The sequence below is a fragment of the Pelophylax lessonae genome (assembly GCF_965119305.1).
Source record: "Pelophylax lessonae genome assembly, chromosome: 1".
NCBI lineage: Eukaryota > Metazoa > Chordata > Amphibia > Anura > Ranidae > Pelophylax > Pelophylax lessonae.
In genome coordinates, this window is record NC_138768.1 from 727,623,017 (window position 1) to 727,643,324 (window position 20,308).

General features: G+C 43.9%; 1 protein-coding gene across 1 annotated transcript in view; it reads right to left on the bottom strand.

The window, feature by feature from the left end:
- Positions 1-20,308, bottom strand: part of PCM1 (pericentriolar material 1) — a 311,695-nt gene that overhangs the window by 162,057 nt on the left and 129,330 nt on the right. Inside the window, exons 13-15 of the mRNA XM_082243082.1 lie at positions 16,356-16,624; positions 10,752-10,909; positions 10,551-10,680 (exon numbers count right to left, since the gene is read on the bottom strand). Of these exons, the coding sequence (XP_082099208.1) occupies positions 10,551-10,680; positions 10,752-10,909; positions 16,356-16,624 (557 nt within the window). The remainder of the gene's footprint in view (positions 1-10,550; positions 10,681-10,751; positions 10,910-16,355; positions 16,625-20,308) is intronic.

A 20,308-nucleotide genomic window follows, 5' to 3' on the forward strand; every position in this document is an offset into this window, starting at 1 on the left:
TATGCTACATTCCTATTGAAACCGCTAGATGTCTATGGCTTTATTACATTTCTGAATCACTATCCTGGAACAAGTATGCAGTAACTATAGACAACAATAACTGCGTATTAGTTCCTGATCATTAACTGAAAGCCTTAAAGAATCAGAAAGACAGCCAGGCCACTAGCATTATCAGAGTAAATGTACAACCCCCAACTCAAAAAATGCAAGAACTTTCAAATCTCAAACCCATATTTTATTTAAAACAGAAAACATATCAAACGTTTAAAATGCTAAACGTACAATTTTAGGAAAAAAATAAGGTCATTTTGAAATTGATGGCAGGAATACGTCTCAAAAATGTTGGGACAGGACCATGTTTACCACGGTGTAGCATCCCCTTTTTTTAACAACACTCTGTAAATGTCTGGGAACTGAGTTTTGGGAAAGAAATGTCCCAGTCTTGCCTGATAAAGGATTTTAACTGTTTAAAGGCATCATAAAGTCCTAGAAGAAAAATAAAAAGTGTCCCCCAGGTGGTTTACGCTGTAATGTGCTAGAATGCACTGCACACAAGCATATTATGACAGCCTTAGCTTAAAACGAAGCTCTGCAGTGGTCCAGTGTTGGTGCTTTCATCTTCAACCAGTCTTTCTTCTGTGTTTGCGCTCTTCGGCCTTTTGAATGGCCAGGCCGCGATTATGTCATTCCCGCACATGCACGCTGGAGTCATGGTCGCGACACAGTGCTCTCAATAGACTGCATACTCGTGTGTTCATTATTTTTTTTGCGAGTAAATTAGGGGGTTTATGAGATTTGCAAATCATTGCACTGTTTTTATGTAGATTTTTCACAGCATCCCACATTTTTTGGAATTGAGGTTGTAGTCAATATGAGCCTAAATATTTCTCTTAGTATAGATCTGCTTCAAAACAAGCCTCATGTTTGATCTGATAGAAGGGAACAGATTACTAAAAAAAATGTCTAAGTAAAGACTGCAGTACAAGAAAAGTCTGCAGACTTGAGTGATTACCAATATATACACTTAAAATTAAAAGGACATTGGTGGAAGTCAAATGTCTTTCTTGTGTTAACTGTGGAACCAAGCAGACCATGGATTTTTACATACTAGCATACAGTGACCATAAATGATAAACTATCAATCTGGAGCCAAAATATTGGATTTTTGCACTCACTGTAAAATACTTTTCTATGACTTCACTGAAGGACACTAGGCACAATCAAAAGATTATTTTTATCCCCTGCAGGCTCTTAAATAGCAGCCTGTATAACGTTGGGTCCAAAACTGTGGAAACAACCATGTAGAAGTATGAAAAGACAACCAAGTAGCCACCTTACAAACTTGAGAAACAGGAGGCTGAACACCGAAAAGCCGAGGAGATGACCAAACTCTCGGTAGAACAAGCAGTAACGGGAAATGGAGGCTCCCCTCAGGAAAGAGGGTAGGCTTGAATATCGAATGAATCCACCAAGATATGGCAGAAGAAGCCTGTCCTTTTATAGAACCATCAGGGAAGATAAACAGAATCTTTCTTTAGAATAGGTAAAGTAGTGTTGAGGTAAAATCTAAGAACCCAAACCCCAATAAATTATAAATAGCCATTTCTTAAAAACGGTTTGGGTCTGGACATATGGGAACCCTGTTTAATTCAAATGAACAGCAGACAATACATTCGGCAGGAAGGATAGCTGAGGGTGGAGAACTACTTTGTCTTGATGAATAAATAAAAATGTGTGTTTACAAGAGAGTACAGCCAGCTCAAAACTGAGGTGATAGCCACCAATAAAAAATAAAAAAATTGATTTTTGTATTACCGTTCATTGATGGACACAGCTTCAGATCTTCCTTGACCGATGAGTTATGCAGCCCCCTACAGGATTAGGACACTAGGCGGAAAAAAAATTACTATGCCTTTAGGGCAGTTCCATGGGGCATACTCCCACTTCCTGCTAAAGGATCTCAATTTTTTAACAAGCGGTGTCAGAATACATAACCCAACTCCACAGAGGGGTGGTTGATGTGTCCAATGAACATCAGAGAAAAGGATTTTACAGTAATACAATAATCCAGTTTTCTCTTTCGTTAATTGACAGACAGCTTCACATCTTCCTTGACCAATGGGACGTCCCAAAGCAGTGTCAGCATGAGGGGTGGGAAAAAAAAAAACACAGCAAAAAAATCAGAATTCCCCACAGGGCTCAACAAAGCCAACCAGGTAACCCAAGAGCTCAACTAGAAACAACTGGAGCTCACCTACCAAGAAAACTACACCCTCAAGAGAAAGAAGCCTCTGCAACAGCAGCCTGCAAAAATCTGCGGCCAAATGCAGCATCTGCAAAAACGTCCACCTTGTAAAACTTGGTGAATGTGTGTACAGACGACCATGTGGCCGCTTTGCAAATCTGGACCACTGACGCCTGATGACGGAAGGCCCAGGAGGCACTAGGGGCCCTCATAGAATGTGACTTAACAGGGAAAGGAGGAACCTGACCCTTGATGTAGTAAGCCTGCACCCCCATCTGTCTGATCCATCTGTAAATGGTCGCAGTGGATGCGGCCTGCCCCTTACCAGAACCATCCGTAAGGATGGTTCCAAATAAGGAATCCGATTTGTGAATCGACTCAATCACCGCTAGGTACACCTGAATGACCAGAACTACATCCAGGGAATGTAAGGCAATTTCTTTTGGATGTTTTGGCTTAGGACACAACGAAGGCAACACAATATCTTCATTTAAGTTGAACCCCGAAACGACTTTAGGAAGGAACGATTGACAGGGACGTAGCACCACTTTGTCCCTATAAACCACCAAGTAAGGAGACTGACAGGACAACGCAGCCAGCTCTGAGATCCTAGTGCAGAAATAATAGCCCCCAAGAAAGCCACTTTCTGTGACAAGGTAAGAAGAGGATTCTCACAATTTTTTTCAAAGGGCGGTTTTTGAAGAACCGGAAGTACCAGATTAGGATCCCATGGGGGCACCCTGTGGTGAACCCCCTGCACGAAAGTGTGAACCAAGGAATTTGCGGCTGAAAGCCTTTGGAAGAAAATTGCCAAGGCTGAAATCTGGCCCTTGATGGTGCCCAAGGCCAAACGCTGATCTACACCGCTTTGTAGAAACTCCAGCACCAAGCAATGTATGCCTTCCAAACTCGATGATAAATCTTCCGAGAAGTAGATTTCCTAGCCTTTAACAGAGTAGGAATCACTGAATCCGACAACCCCGTCCTTCAGTACCTGGCTTTCTACAGCCAGGCCATTCAAGCCAGTGACTAAAGCAGGGTGGAAGATCGGTCCTTGAAACAAGAGATCTTTTCCGACAGGAAGTTGCCACGGAGCATCGGCTACCAGTCCTACCAGGCCTGCGTACCAAGACCGTTGAGGTCAGTCTGGGGCCACCAGAATTACTGGAATCCCTTCTGCTTCGATTCTGCGCAGAGGTCTTGGCAGAAGCTGTAGCGAAGTAAAGGCATATTTTAGGCGATACTGGCCCCAAGGGGCCACCAGAGCGTCTGCCAGAGGGTCTCAAGACCTTACCACAAACCGCAGAACCTTCCGGTTGATGCGCGAGGCTAACAGGTCCACATCGGGGGGGTCCCCCACCGGAGACACAGTTGTTTAAACACCTCTGGGTGAGGGGATCATTTGCCAGGACTCAGGGCCTGCCGACTGAAGTAATCCGCCTGCCAATTTTTCACCCCTGGAATATGCACAGCAGAGAGGGCTGGAACAACTCTTTCTGCCCACCTCAGAATGCCGGCCACTTCTTTGCCTGCTAGGGCACTTTTGGTGCCCCCTTGATGATTGACATATGCCAAAATCCTTACTGGAAACCCCTGCAGACGATCCGCCCACTGGGACAGGCAAAGCCTGATCGCCCGACTTTCCAGGATGTTGATTGGTAGACTGGACTCCTCCCGAGACCAGACTCCCTGGGATGATTTCGTGCCCAGGACACCCCACACCTGGACAAACTGGCGTCTGTGGAGACCACCATCCAGTACAGGGGAAGTAAAGACTTGCCCTGTCGAAGTGTCGGAAAGCGAAGCCACCAAATTAGAGATCCCCTCGTACCCCAGCTCAACATTATCAGATTGTTCAGGGGGCGTGGATTCTTGTCCCATTTGGCTAGAATCTCTTTTTGCAGAGGTCTGGTGTGGAACTGAGCAAATTAAACTGCCTCGAAGGTAAACACACTCAGGCCCAGCACTTGCATGCAAGTCCTGAGAGAAGACCGACGGTTGGATAACAGGAGCGGAATAGCATGCTGCAATTTCAGCAGTTTTGAACGTATTGGACGGAGTCAGAGTCAATTTCTGAAAATTCAGAATCCAGTTGAATTCTTGCAGAGTTTGCACTGCGATGTCCAGATCGTCCTTCAGGACAGACGGAGACTCTGCTAAAAGAAGTAGATCGTCCGGGTAACCCAGTACCTCTGCCTAAGTAAGGCTAACACCAGGGCCAACACTTTTGTGAACACCCGGGGACATGGGCATCCGCAGAACTTTTTTCAGGGGGGGGGGGGCGTAATTTTAAGATCACCCATGCCCCGCCCCTTTTTGACAATGTCACGAAGGGGAGGGGCTTAGTCATTATCACATAACGCGCAAGCATCCAAAGGTTTGAGAAACTTGAAGCAAAAGCTTAATAGAAGAATCAAGCTGCCATAATCTGTTTTTATGCTCACACTACTGACACTATTAAATGCACGCTGAATGTTTGCTGATCTCCCTTCCTTCCATCTGTTGGTACCTGCCATGCCAGTCCCAGGTCTGCCAATGGTTGCTTGGAGCCCAGGAAACATGGCTGAGGTGTGTGTGTGTGTGTAGGGGGGGGGGGGGTGGGCAGCACTAACGGGTGTGTGTGAAAGTGATCTGTTGGCTACACTGCTAATGGATTGTTTCCATATGACAGACAACACTTGGCTTGTCAGGTTTATACACAGTAAGTGAGATGCTTTCTTTTAAGCCTTGTTTTCATTTATGTTTTCAGGGCAGTAAAACTGCATGGCTGAGCCACGTTTACCACCACCCAACCACTCCCCTTCATGCTGCAAAGACACTGCCACTGTCCTACATAGTAACAAAGTGGTGCCAGGGGATTTTACACACTCCCAGTGGATTAAGCAAAGTTGGTGTTGCACCGATTCGGCCGATTCCATTGCTGGCAATTGGCTCCAAATTGACATGCGATTTGACATGTCAAATCAGACCAATGTGAATGTAGTCTAAGGCTAGGCTGGGGCAGAAAAGGTGCAGTGTTGAGAGCGGACAATCAAAGTCTCTACTCTTGCCTCTGGTGCATAAGCACCAATATCCCTAGGATTATATCCTTCAAATCAAAATCCACATCATGTGTGTGCCCCATCACTGCCCTCTGCCCCTGTACTCCAGTGCTGCCTCTGGCCTGGTGCAGCATGCATAACCCACTTATAATAACATCCTTCCTTCTCTTCAATCCCTTCAAATCAACACCCTGCTCCACTGACCTGACTGTGTCTTATCATGCCTTTATGAGATCATATACGGCGCCTTCCCTGATCTAAAGACAAAGTGTTAAGTAGAGCTGCCTTAAATTTAAGTGGTAATACTTAAATGTCAAACAAGGCAAGTAATGAGGCGCTGCTACTAGTATTTAAGATATAAATACATAACTGTAAAAAATTCACTTTGTGCAATCTAAAATAGGTGACTCCAAATTCCCGTGCTAGGGTGAATGAAACTTATTCACTTAAAAGTGATCAGAAATAAATGACAAATATTAGAATGAGATATAAAGTGCTTGTGATAAACTGTGCTAATTTTCTCAAAACGTGCTAGATTGGAATCTAGCACGTTTTGAGAAAATTAGCAGAGTTTGCAGGGAGGCTCTCTGCTTCTTGTAACCTGCAGAAGCAGGGTACTCTTGCCTCCCATGAGACCTTTTATGATCTCTTCCATGGAAGCTCCGAACAAGCGTGCCCCCACGAAGGGGAGATCCGTCAGCACCTTTTTGGAGGCCTAGTCCGCAGACCAGCATTTCAAACAGATCATGCAGCAAAGAGTCATTGCTGTCACAGACACCCTGCAGGCAAAGGGGGCCACGTCAACTCGTCCGCCAGCTCAGGGGGATGCTGACCCCCTTCCAAATCATGACGCAAAATCTTCCCCCCGCCCGTTAAGGTGTGAGGGAAGAAGGTTATGGCGAACACCGGCCTCAAAATTGAACCTGCCACGGTGAAAAGGTATCGGACCAGAGATTCAGCCTTCCTGTCTACAGTGTCTTTAAGCATCCTCCACCGGTAGCAACGTGACTTTTTTCAGCCTGGAAACCTGAGAATCCACCACTGGTGGAGCGGTCAGTTTCTTGAAAGGGGACTCCTCAAAAAGGATACCACCTAGCGAAACGCTTAGGAACCCCACGGACTAGCAACAATCTCGTCTAAATAGGCAGGAAAGGGGAACACCTTGGGTGGTCTGCAGGTGCCAAATTGCACCGGCGCAGCATTAGCTGTGTCCTCAATTTTTAAAGTTTTGATAAAATCAGTGCCTCCACAAGCGCCTTTTCTTGCGCAGATATAGTGGAAAATAAATCAATCATTCTCACTATCTGAGCACTTGAAGTAAGTGGAACGCAGACCCCATGGGGTGACTCACGTCTGCGGCGGCCAATTCAGCCTCAGAGTCTGTGGATACAGAGGAAGCAGGGGAAGGCGGAGGGCGCTTTTTACTGGATCTCTTTTGGAGAGCCACATCCACTTTTGACACACTGATGACTGCAGGACCGCCGTCCTGGCCGCCAGGGCAGGCTGAGACCCAGAGTCTCCCGCAGCTTCTGAGAGTGGGTCAGGTGGTGACACGTGCTCCAGAGGCTCCATGGTACCCTGGGGAACCGCCAGAAAAGTAATAAAAAAACTGTAAAAAAAAACTGTTAAAATAAAAACCCCACCGCTGCACCGATGGCACTAAAAGTCGTCCCAGCGCACCAAGCAGCGCTGCTATAGCAGAAAAAAGAGGGTATATACCTCCCCAGGAACTCACCACCACCGACTTAGGAGGAACAGAAAAATGGCCGTCATCCCAGGAGGGGGGTGGGGGGCGAGGTGCTACACAGAGAGAACCCCGCTAGTGAGGAAAACAAAACAAAAAAAAAAAGTTCTGTTAAAAAAAGGAAAAAATGCCAGGACCATAGATCCCACCAAGGCGCTATGGTCCTTACTCCTGACTAGGCAGAAATATACAGATCCTATAGCAGGAAGTGGGAGTATACACCCGGGGACTGCCCTATAGGAGTAATCAATGTTTTTCCTCCTAGTGTCCTACTCCTGTAAGGAGCAGCATAACCCATTGGTCAAGGAAGATATGAAGCGGTGTCCAACAATAAAAGAAAGAGAAAACACCTTTTGCAAGAGCATAGATACCAATAGTTCCCGAATGTTCTTAAAAAGGTGCAAAAATAACTAAATTCAGATCCCATGATATCAACGATGGCCTAGAACTGGGGACAGCCTGAGTAACCTCTTGAATGAAGGTCTGGACCAACAAAAATTCCAGGGGGGTAAAGAGAACAGGAGAGAAAGTTCACAGTACTAAGGGCTATTCTCTAGTCCTCGCCAAACTGGAGGAAGGCTAGAAAAGGTGCCACATTAGGTTTCTACAGCCAGAAAATGCAAAGCAGGGTGGAATATCGAACCTTGGAAAAGAAAGTCAGAGGGGAAGAGGGGAATTCTCCCTTTCCATCCTATGCAATAAACGTGGCATAAAGAAGGCAGAATGTAAAATGTGAAAGTCCTTCGTTTTGGCAATAAATCTTTTCTGTTTAGTCTGGCTGCATGTCCACATCTGGAGCTGCTCAGAAGAAAAATTTGACAACTCAGTCTGCCTACCAGTTGCCCATTCCCGAAATGTGAACTGGAACAGAACATTCAGCACAACCTAGGATCTGAGAAACTTTCAGAGCTTCTTGCGAAAGCCTCGTACCTCCCTGGTGGTTGATGTAGGCATTGTACCCAGACCAAGTAATCCGAGAGAATAGATGTCCAATGAAGGATAAAGACACAAATTGCTGAGTTCCAAAAGGTTGATGGGAGAGCTTTGCCTCCTCCTGGGTCCATTTTCCCTGAACTGAGAGTTGACTCAGTACTCCTCCTCAGCCAAACAGACTGGTGTCTACTATCAGAATCTTCCAGCAGAGGTCGAGAAAGGGTGTTCCAACCAACCTTTAGCAAGGAGCATAGTAAGCAGGCACTTGATGGGAAAGTTGAACGGTCCTGTCCAGAGAATTCAGACGAAGCGCCTGTCTGTGTGAAATGCGCAAATGCTATTCCCTACCTCTGTAGCTGTGATAATCTGTGTACTAATGGATTATCAACAAACCTGTATGAAGTTTCTATGCATTTCAGTGAGTTTCATTAATTTTTCTATGTGAAGTGCTCTGCGGCTGCGAACCTGACCAAAACCTCGTTGTGTGGAATGAGAGGCTTACATACAGATGAGCTGACCTCGAGGAGTGTCTTTGTGCCCGAGAATTCAGATGCTTTTTGCATTTCATCAGAATCTTCCTCTGTACTGCTCTGGTGTGATGTTGGGCATAAACTATTGCTTCGAAGGAAGCAACTATGAGACCTAGGACTCTCAGGAAATGTGGAAATGGAGCTTCCGCTAGAGCTTTTCCAGTGGAAGAAAAACTCTTTTTTAGTATCCCGATAGTCTAAGCCAGTGGTCCTCAACCCTGGTCCTCAGGGCCCACTAACAGGCCAGGTTTGCAAGATAACTAAAATACATCCCAGGTGATATAATTTGCTGCTCAGTGATTGCAGTACTCTAGTCTGCATCTCCCCAAGGTAATACCTAAAATCTGGCCTGTTAGTGGGCCCTGAGGACCTGAGTTGAGTACCACTGGTCTAAGTGATATCAGGGGAGTAGGGCAGACTTGCGCAAATTTAGGATCAATTGAAATTCCTCCAAGGTCTGAATCTTGATCAGATCATCATATTCCAGGTCCAAAGTAATCTGAAGAAGCAAACAGGCTGGGTACTTCACAGTTGAGATCCCTGAGATATGAGAAGCACCAGTACCGGTATCAGAATGTTGGTGAACACCCGAAGTGCAGATGCCAAACCAAAGGGAAGTGGTGCAAACTTGCAGTGCTGGTTTTCTACTGCACACCAATATTAGAAGGTGCTAATTAGAGAGACTGGTACCTTCCAAATAGAATAGGGTGTCATCTGCATAAAAGGGATATGGTTCAGAAGTAGAGGTATTGACTCAAATTCTCACTAGAGGGGAGGTATACAGAATAATCACCCAGGCAAGAAACCTAGGGCTGAAACCAAATTTACGCAGGATGAAAAGAAGGTAAGGCCACTCAACACTATCAAAGGCCTTGTGGGTATCCAGGGATAAAACGGGTCGGCTCTCCATAAGTTGATGTGGATATTGTTCATTGGTGAATAAATCGGTGGATATTAATACAGGTGGATCTATTGTGTATAAATCCTGCCTGGTCAGAGCTTATCAGATCCTCAACAAATTTTTTGAGACATAAAGCGAACATTTTGCCCAATATTTTAAAATCTGTATTAATTATTGAGCTAGGCAGGTAGGAATCACATTTTGTGTGATCTTTGTCTTGTTTCAATGAGGACTATCAGGGCTTCTTTCATTGAATCGGGAAGTATTCTGGTATCAAAGGCCTCTTTAAAGATGTGCAAAAGGGGGGCAGCTAACTGTAAATTGGAAGGTTGCTTACCAGTTGGAGGGAATACTCCACTGTCAAGGGAGCCTCAGGCGCTAGACTTCAGTTCCGTGAAAGCAAGATTGGCAAAAAAAAAACAGTCAAGATCAGCAACTGAATAGCTAGCCATTAAGGTGTACAACGCAGTAAAGGAAGAGGCGAAAGTCTCAAGTTGGAGGTGGTAAGCTATAACCCTACAACAGATACCAATTAGCATGAGCAAAGTATTTTTTATTTTTTTTTTTTAACAACTTGCTTACCTGTTTAGTTTAGATATAATGTGTTTTAGGGTAATTTTCAAAAGATACAAAGATGTATTTCCTGCTTTGCCCAAGTGATCTGGGCGCTGAAGATCAGTGCCTAGTGATTTAACTACGTTTACAATTAAATGCAATAATTTACAACTAATTTGCAATTGGGAGAATGAATGAGAACTACAGTTCTCACAATTCAACACGTCAATTTACAACAAGCAACCTCCAATGGAAGGATGAATGAGAAGTGTCCACACGGTCCATGTGTGAATTTGTGGGGAAGCAAGGACTATATAGCTTTGAGCTACTCAACATGCCATCTGTTCTGGCCTATATGCAGGATGATGATTTTTTATCTACCCTTCATAATGGTTTTTAAGCTACTTAGAATGTAGAGGTAAAATAACCCTTGAGGCAAATGTGTCAGTATTGATGATCTATACAGCTGCACACAATTGAGGACAAGGAGTATGACACAAATATGCTCAGCCCACTCATGATCCATGTTTTTTTTTTCTAATTGTGTAGATCACAGTGCAGATAGAAAACTCTCCACAAACCCATTTTGTATTTTACTAACCTGTAGATCAGGGCATGCCTTTCTTAAAGTTTGAATTTTTTCTTGAATTTCAATAAGCTTCTTCCTTTCTTCCTGTAACTGTTTCAGCTCCTTCTGTTGCTGCAGCAGCTTAGATTCATAAAATTTCTCCCTGCAATAAATAAATGCTTAGCATGGAGTACCAGTAAAGTTGACTTTACACAAAATATAAACATGAATTACCTTGCTTGTTCTTTAAGAGCTACATCCTTTTGTGTTTTAGGCACATTGGGTCGTATGTTATTTGGTTGCTGTATAGGGTTTGCTTCCTCTGGTAAGGAATGACCTCTATTGGGAGGTCTCTCAGCTGCCATTGTTTCAGACTCTGTATCACCATCATACTAAGCAAAGAGAAAATACATACAGATATACTTTAAAGAGATTCTGTCACTTTAACCAGTTCAACTTTAGAACAAATTTTTACTACTTTTATATTTATACTTATTCCCCAGAAGATTATATATTTTCTGAAACGAAAGGGCCTTTTGAAGAAAAATAGGATAGTTAAAATTTTCTGTCACATATTTGCGCAACTGTCTTTTTAAACAAAATTTATTTTGAAATTTTTTTTAAATCAATTCAAGTGTGAACACACAGAATATAATAGCCATTTTTTAATAAAATATAAAAAATGAGGTTGCATTGAGTTAAAAGATACCAAACATGGCAAGTCTTAAAAATGAGTACACCCGTGATGTCACAAAAAATTATGGTAACCAAAAATCTCCACAGGAGGATGCTTTAAATTAAGCTTGCACCACAGTTTACATTTGCGTGTGTTTGCGCTTGTGTGGGGCAACAGGGCCCAACAATTAAAAAAAATAATTTTAACACATTTTATGATAATTTTTTTACAACTTGTTTTCTTTTATTTATTTTTTACTTGATTGCTAATCACAAGGGGTTAATAAACCCCTATATGATAGCACTGAACAGGGGACAGGTACTATTTTTGGAGACATTAGGGGTCTAAAAGACCCCAATGTCTCCCCTGACCTTCACACCATCTAACCAAGCACAGACTTGCTTGGTTACATGTGTCCCTTTGGCTTTACTGGCTAGGCAACAGTGGATCTAAAACCAGAGGTGGTGAAATGCTTCTGTAGAGAGAGTCTCAGTCTGCAACTCATAGGAGACAAGTGTTTTTACGGTGACTGCTTTAGCAAGAAAATTAACTAAACACCTTAAAGTAAACAGATGAGTGCAAAATGCAATGACAGGAACACATTGTGACAAGCTGGGCAATGGAATGTCTCAGCAGTAGGCAGAAAAACAGAATACATTGACCTTCCTGGTGAAGAGCTGTGCAGGGGGCAGATCAGAAGAAGTCTGACCATTGGAGTACAGACAGGCTGTGCTCCCAAGGAGAATGCAAAGAAGCAAAAAACGGACCACGCTGTCATGGATTTGCTTCCATGCCCTGGTGTGGCCAGCTTGAAACAGGAAAAGAAGAAACCCAAAAGGAAGCAATACAAGGAGAACAGGATAAGTTTTAATGCATATTACCACAGACACGTCAGCAAAATGAAATGTTGGAATAAAATAAAATAATAATAACTGATAAAAAAAATAAAAAAATAAAATAAAAAAATAATAAATAATAAAAACTGAATTTTTCGGAAGTCGATGGAGGCCAGAAAGTCCCCCGGACTCAACGATGCCACCACCGACCAGATGGATTCCATCGGGAACGTCTGCACCTGCACAAAGTGGTTCAGATACTTGAGGTCCAGAATTGGATGTACTGTTCCCTCTTTTCTGGGCACCGTGAACACGTTGGAATAGAACCCGTAAAACCTGTCCCGCTGAGGGACCGGCACAAAAATGCCTTGGGCAAGAAGATCTTGCACCGCCCCCTTGAGATCTTTTAAACGATCGGGAGCCAGACGGAGATTTGATGGAAAGAACCTGTCTGCGGGAGAGATTGAAATTCAATCTTGTACCCTGAACAAATCAGTTTGTGAACCCACCTGTCCTGGGCCAACCAGGGTTCCTGAATGTAACACAGACGTCCCCCTCACCCCTGAAACAGGTGAGGGCGACCCTTCAGGCGGAGGAAGACTGGGCCGCCGCACCGGACTGACCAGCCCTGGGCTTCCCGGACCATGGCTTCTTGTGACCACCTGAGGCCTTGAAGGATTTACCCTTTTCCTGTGCCCCAGAGGCATGAAAGGACCCAGGATAAGCTTTGAAATAAGGACCCCACCAAGGCCTTGAAGGATTTTCCCTTAGAGGCTTGGGGCAAAAGGGTACTCTTAAAAAACCTGACCCGACTTCTGGGCTTTGCAGGACCTGAAGGACACCCGCTTACCTGACTGGGTGGGCTTGTCATCAAGATTTAAAGTCTCCTTGACGGAGCTAATAAGTGCATCCACAATAGCGCGTTCCCGCGCCGCAGTGGAGGAGAACAACTCTTCCTCCCTATCCAAATATGAGGACAGGGACCCTTCGGGGGGATGTTGTCCGTGGCAAACAAATCAGGCTCTGAATCAGAAGACATCGGCCATTTTCGAGTAGTGCGTTCAGACATCAGCAGATCAACCTTGGACACCAAGGTCGCAAGTGCAGCAGATATGGAGGCCATGGAAGAGGATTCAGGAGTTCCTGAAGCCCCAACCAGGTCTCCGGGAAATTGTTGTCTTGGGACTCCATTTAGCAATAAAAAATTTTTTTTAAAACACTGGCCCTTTAAAATCGTCGGTTCCCGCGGTCCACACCGCAAATCTGCAGAGCCGGTGGAGACCCCTTTAAAACTGATATATTAACAGAATGTAAAAACAAAGTTATATCAGCGCACGCACAACATAAAAATAAAATAAAATAAATAAATAGCAGCTAACACATAGGTAAAATAGATAAAAACCCAAGGAACAATATACAATAGAAAAGTGCAGCGCTTAAAAGGTTAAAAACAGATCAATGGATAAACCAGAGTCTAAAATTAGCACAATCAATGTCTAAAATGTATGAGGGTGATAAAAAGTCCAATAGGAAATCCAATGAAGGTGCTCAGTGCTGTAATGGCACACAGGAAAAAAAAGTGCTTTCAATCTGTGTAATCCTCCACCAGAGATACAAGCCTCTCACCTGAGGGTTGTGGTAAAACAGCTTCAAACAAATTCCAGCAATAATAATCTCCTGTTCAGGACAGCGGTTTCTAAGGGGCGTTTTCTCTGACCGGGAAGGTCATAACAACCCCCTCTCACAAGTCGGACTACTCCAATTCGAAATACCTATTATATATACCTATATATATTACTATATTCTATTGTATATTAACAGAATGTACAGTTTGTAGGGAAAAGCCCGAAAAACAGCCCCACAGTGTACTGTACCAGACCTCCCACATGCTGCTGCAGTGAAGGGAGAAGTGAAAAGGAAGTGACCTCACGCACTAGAGGCCGATCTATGCCCTGAGCCACAAAGTAATGGATGCCTATTAAAAGTAAATGGGAGGAAGTACTCACAAAATTACTGCTGCCCTTACTAAGCGGCCACCCATAACGAAGATGGCGCCCGAACTGGTGCCAAAGGACAGAAAATGGCTGCTGCCCACACAAGGAAGCCAGATAGCCTGTCCTCACCCAAAATGGCGGCCGATCGAACGGTGCCAAGTCAGCGCAAACCCAGGAACCGGAGGGGACACCTCAGAGGCACCCCCCAGACATGCAACAAGCCCCCACCCCCCCCCCCCCCATCCAGGCAGTGTGCACCACATAGAGCCCCCAGCGGGGGCAGGGAGGTAGGGGCTGCCCAAAAAAGCCAGGGAGGGGGACACTGCAGAGACCGCATTTTTCTGCCTTCCCCTAGGAGTGGGCCTGCATAAAACCCCCACAGACAACAGTTCCGGGTACAGCGGGGAAGCATCACTCACCATACCACGGACCGTGGGCTCCTCTCCGAGTGGGGGTGCTGTCAGCCAGGAAGGGATGCTAGCAACACACGGGCGTTCCGGAGTTGATACATCCCGGCAAAGATGGATTCTCTGCAGGCTCGTCCCCGTCCTCAGGGGCACTGTCGTGGCGAGGCCTAGGCGTACCCATGACCTACGACGCTCATTGGGAGGCTGGGACACCGTAAGGATCTATATTATCCAGTGCGAGGCCCAGCTCTGCTGTAGCTTGTAGTCCCCCAGGGATCCCTCTGACTAGTGATAGTGAGTGAGGAAAGAAATAAAAAGAAAAAAAATAGTTTTTTGTTTTTTTTTTAAAAGGAAAAAACTAAGACATATGTCCCAGCTGGGAAGACCTAGACTTACTCGTGACGCTAGGCAGCAAGAAACTGGAGAACAGTACTGTCTAGTAGTGTGTCTAGGTAGTGCCTGAGGGACGGCCCCTAGAGGTGTGTCTCAGTGTTAAAGTTTTTGCTAATCCTTTCACTGCCTAGCTTACTCCTGCAGAGGGCGCCATTACCCCCTTGTGAAGGCATACTGAACGGGCTGCGACTGTCAGAGGACATGAGAGAAACTTTTTTTTTTTTCAATTTTTGTTTTTGCTTTTTACTGTAGATGTGAGATCTAAGGTCTTTTTGACCCCAGAGCTCACATTAAAAAGGGACCTGTCCTGCTTATTTCTATTACAAAGGATGTTTACATTCCTTGTAATAGGAATAAAAGTTAACAAAAAAAAAAAAATGTTAAAAAGGGACAACGTAAAAATAAAAGTAAAGGTAAAATAAATAGGAAAGAAAAATTTAAAGCGCCCGGTTCCTCCGAGCTCGCGCACAGAAACGAAGGCATACGCAAGTCGTGCCCACATATGTAAAAAGGGGTTCAAACAACGCGTGAGGTACCGCCGCGATCGTTAAAGCGAGAGCAATAATTCTAACCCTAGACCTCCTATGTACCTCTAAACTGGTAACCTGTTAAAATTTTAAAAATGTCACCTATGGAGATCTTTAAGTACCAATATTTGTTGCCATTCCACGAGCATGCGCAATTTTGAAGCATGACATGTTGGGTATCTGTTTACTCGGCGAAACATTAGCTTTCACATTCTAGAAAAAAATTGGGCTAATTTTACGGTTTAGTTATTTTTAAATGCAGTGAAATGTATTGTTCCCCATTTTTTGCTAAAAAATGTATATCATTTTTGGGGGTTCCAAGTCATTTTCTAGCAAAAAACATTGATTTTAACTTGGAAAAAACAGGTGTCAGAAATAGGCCTGGTCCTCAAGTGGTTAGACAGTGCAAAGTTTAACAATGATGTGGTTAATACACACTTAACATGCACATTTCAGTTTGCCGGAGTCATAAAAACTGCCTCACTGATAACAAACCCCTTTCTTGTTTGATTGTGTTCTGCAACATGCCTACTCTTACCCTCTACAGATATGATATAAGGCTCGGTTCACATTTGTGCGATGCAGGAACGCTGCAAATATGCAGCGTGATCCTGCATCGCATCAGCGCATCTGGCAGTTCACACTGCCATATGCGATATGCAGGGGGTGTCAATTAAATGTTAACGACACCTCAGTTTTTATCGCATATCGCAGTGCGATCTGACAGTTCGCACAGAATCTGATCACACAAGTGTAAACCACTGTGCGATCCGATTCTGAGGAGGCTCAAAAAATGCCTCATGTGCGTGTTTGCTGCGGATGCACTGCGAATTCAGCCATACAAAGTGTATGGCTGAATTTGCATCCGCACAGGAGATTGCATGTAATGAAGGAGCAGTGCGCTCTGAATGACATGCGATCAGCGCATCCGCAGAAGTGTGAACCGGCACTAAGACTTTGCCCTTCCCACGGATACATCTGAAATAATCATAAATATAAACATACCATTGCAATAAGATCCTGAAGTTGTTTAAGTTTGTGCTTGGCTGCTATAAGACGGTTAAATTTTTCCTCATATTCAGCAGTTTGGGTCTCTTCGGTGACACTGCTCCGACTTGATAGAGAAACCACACTGTCCTGGTCATCATCTGCGTCATCATCTGCATCATCATCTGCGTCATCATCTGCATCATCATCTGCATCATCCTCTTCATCATTCAGATCAACATTGCGATGTTGCTCTTCACCTCTAGATTCCCTATTGTACAAGCATTCTACAACAAGAGAGAAAGTCTTGACTCAAAAAAATCTCAATTCAACTTTTTTTTTTTTTCTAGTTGGTTTCAAATAATGGTAATTATGGCAAATGTTCATTATACAGTGGACAAATGAACTGAACCGAAGCAATGCAAAAAATGAACATGAAATGAAGATTGTTCTGACCACTACCAGAAAACAAGGATTTTGCCAAAAGTCAAACATTTTATGATTCAGCTACATTTTCTTAAAGGTAACCTTTGATTTACAAGCTCAGATTTACCTGGAATTTAATTGTAGACTAATTTAGGTTTATGTCAGACAAACTATTTAAACAAACTTAGCCACCTTCTATCTTGAGGACTACATGCACCTATAACATTGATTATGTCACCTAAGTTCTGACTATGAGTTATGCCTTTGAATGCTGTTAGCAGCCATTAGCAATGTGAAGTGACATACGTTCATATTTATTCAAGTTCTACGGAGATTGTGTTAGAGCATTTCCACAATGTGGTTATTTTCTACATCTTTAGTTACTGATACCATTTTTACCACTTTACCCCTTAAGACGGTACCTGTATGTCAGGTTTTAAGTAGCTGTTCTGGGATAATGGCTACAGCTGAAGCCATTATTCCCGTACCAAAATTTTCAGCTAGTGATAAACTTCTCTGTAGAAGTGATCCGAGTGGTTCTACAGCTGCCAGATTGCTTTCACAGGGCGCAAAGAGGGCCCCCTCCCACCACTGCCTACCGCAAATCGGGGAGGCCAGGATCGCTGCAGCTCAGTGTGCTGAGGAGAGGAGGGGGGGAAGGAAGGTACAATCGTACCCGCCTCACCTCTGTGATGTAAGAAACCAGAAGTGACGAGGAGTTTGTCACTTCGGGTTTCTGTTGTTTACAATCTGTATCCAGCTTGTACAGCATCTGATCATTCCACAAGCATATGTAAACCTTTATCGCAACACACATGTGAGATATCACCACAAACGTCTGAACGAGAGCAATAATTCCAGACCTCCTGTGTAACTCTAAACTGGTAACCTGTACAGGCTTTTAAAATTCAGGCTACGGAGCTTTTTAGGTACCCAAGTCTGTGCAATTTTAAAATGTGACATGTTTGCTATCTATTTACTCAGCATAACATCATCTTGATACTTTAACAAAAAAAAAAAAAAAAAAATGGGATATTATTTTGTGTATGCGTGCACTAAAATTCATTATAGTGTAATTTTTGCAAATTTTTTTTTTTTTAAAAATGGCTGTACAAATATCATGCAACATAAAAAATTGCAACAAACACCATGATTATCTCCAGGGTCCCTGCTTTCAAAAAATATATAATGTTTGGGGTTTTAAGTAGTTTTTCTAGCAAAAAAATTGCTGATTTTTAAATGTACGTGAGAAGTGTCTGAATTGGCCTGGGGGGGGGGGGGGGGGGACAAGTAATTAAGTGGCGACAATACTAAGCTATACATCAGGGGTCTTCAAACTCTGGCCCTCCAGTTGTTCAGGAACTACAATTCCCATCATGCCTAGTCTTGTCTGTGAATGTCAGAGTTTTACAATGCCTCATGGGATGTGTAGTTCTACAACAGCTGGAGGGCTGTAGTTTGAGGATCCCTGCTATACAGTATACTTACCCAGCAGTGCCACCAGCAGACTCAAGTGTTTTATGACTTTCATTGAGAATGCATAGTTTATTCTGCATTCACAGCCATGAAAGTGCATTTGGCAAGCTTGTTAGTTGTGAATAAAGAGGAGCTCCAGGCTCCCAAAAAAAAAAAAAAAAATTAAAAAAAAGTCAGCAACTATAAATAATGTACCTGCTGACTTTTAATATAAGGACACTTATCTGTTCCCGCAATGCCTGCACCACCATCCGATTCTTCAATTGGCTTTGGGTGCAAGCATCTGTATTAAGGGAAACAGGAAGAGAATCCGTGTGGCTTCACAGCGTGTTTCCTACTGCACATGCGTGAGTCACGCTGCGGTTTCTGAATGTTTTTTTTCCCGTCTTCTGGGACCTGTGTGTCCCAGAATGCAGCAGGAGGGAGGAGGAGGGGCCGGAAATACTCTTAGATCACCGCGGCAATCTTACCCAGAAGTGGAAGCAGGTAACTGTCAAAACCAGGTACCCGCTTAGCCCAAAAAGTGCCAAATGTGGCAGGTGAGGGTGCAAACAAGTAGAGCTTAACCTTTTATGTGGAGCTCCGTTTTAAGTACAACACAAGTACAACCTAGGCCTACCACTTCATTAGGCTATCCCCTCTTCAGTCCATCATGAATGCTGCTGCCAGGCTTATCCACCTTACCAACCGCTCAGTGTCTGCCTCTCCTCTCTGCCAATCCCTACACTGGCTCCCGATTGCCCAGCAAATTAAATTCAAAATACTAACCATAACATACAAAGCCATTCACAACTCTGCCCCGAGCTACATCACCAATCTTGTCTCCAAATATCACCCAAACCGTCCTCTCCGCTCCTCTCAAGACCTCCTACTCTCAAGCTCCCTTGTCTCCTCTTCCCATGCTCGTCTCCAGGATTTCTCCAGGGCCTCTCCCATCCTCTGGAATGCTCTACCTCAACCTGTACGGCTATCTCCTACTCTAGCTGCTTTCAGGCGATCCCTGAAAACTCATATCTTCAGGGAAGCCTATCACACCGCCAACTAATCTTCCATCAGCTCATTCACTACTGTTACAACCTCTTGTAACACCTGCCCCACCCCATTAGATTGTAAGCTCTTCTGAGCAGGGCCCTCTTAATCCTCTTGTATTTTATTGTATTGTAACTGTATTGTCTCCCTCTAACATTGTAAAGCGCTGCGTAAACTGCTGGCGCTATAGAAATCCTGAATAATAATAATAATAATAATAATAATAATACAACAAAAGTGTTGAAACAGTGAGGTATAATTTACCAATCAAGTTGTAGACATTAATAGACAGACTTGTTCCCATAGATTGTTATATACACTTGCAGATGCGTCTTACTACTGGGTACGATGATTGTGCAACTTTGAATGCATATTGTTATTGTTCGGGGTTATATTATTTTCTACATAGGTGCTCAAATTGTATTTATTGCTTTTGTATGATGAAATTGCATTAGGCTAGGGCCTCAGGGGTCAGCTTGTACTATATAATATTAATTTTCCTAAAATGACAGAATAGTAATATATGATTTTGGCCATTCGGCTGGCTTCTGTTGAAGTGGCATGACCGAAAAAGGTGGGCCGAACGGCTCCCGATCAGCGCTCTCAGCCAATCCTCTGTCAGAACACAATTCGCCCCTTTTTAACAAATGAAACCACCAAGCTATTCATTAACTCCCTTAGTATCTCTCGCCTCGACTATTGCAACTCCCTTTCCTAGGCCTACCTCTCCATAGGATATCCCTTCCTCAGTCTATCATTAATGCTGCCGCCAGGCTTATCCACCTTACCAACTGCTCAGCGTCTACCACCCCTCTATGCCAATCTCTTCACTGGCTCCCGATCGCCCAGCAAATTAAATTCAAAATACTAATCACAACAAAGTCATTCACAAATCTGCCCCGAGCTACATCACCAAACTTAGCTCCGAATATCACCCAATCTTCTCCGCTCATCTCAAGACCACCTACTCTTAAGCTCCCTTGCCTCCTCCCATGCTAGTGTCAGGGATTTTTCCAGAGCCTCTCCCATCCTCTGGAACG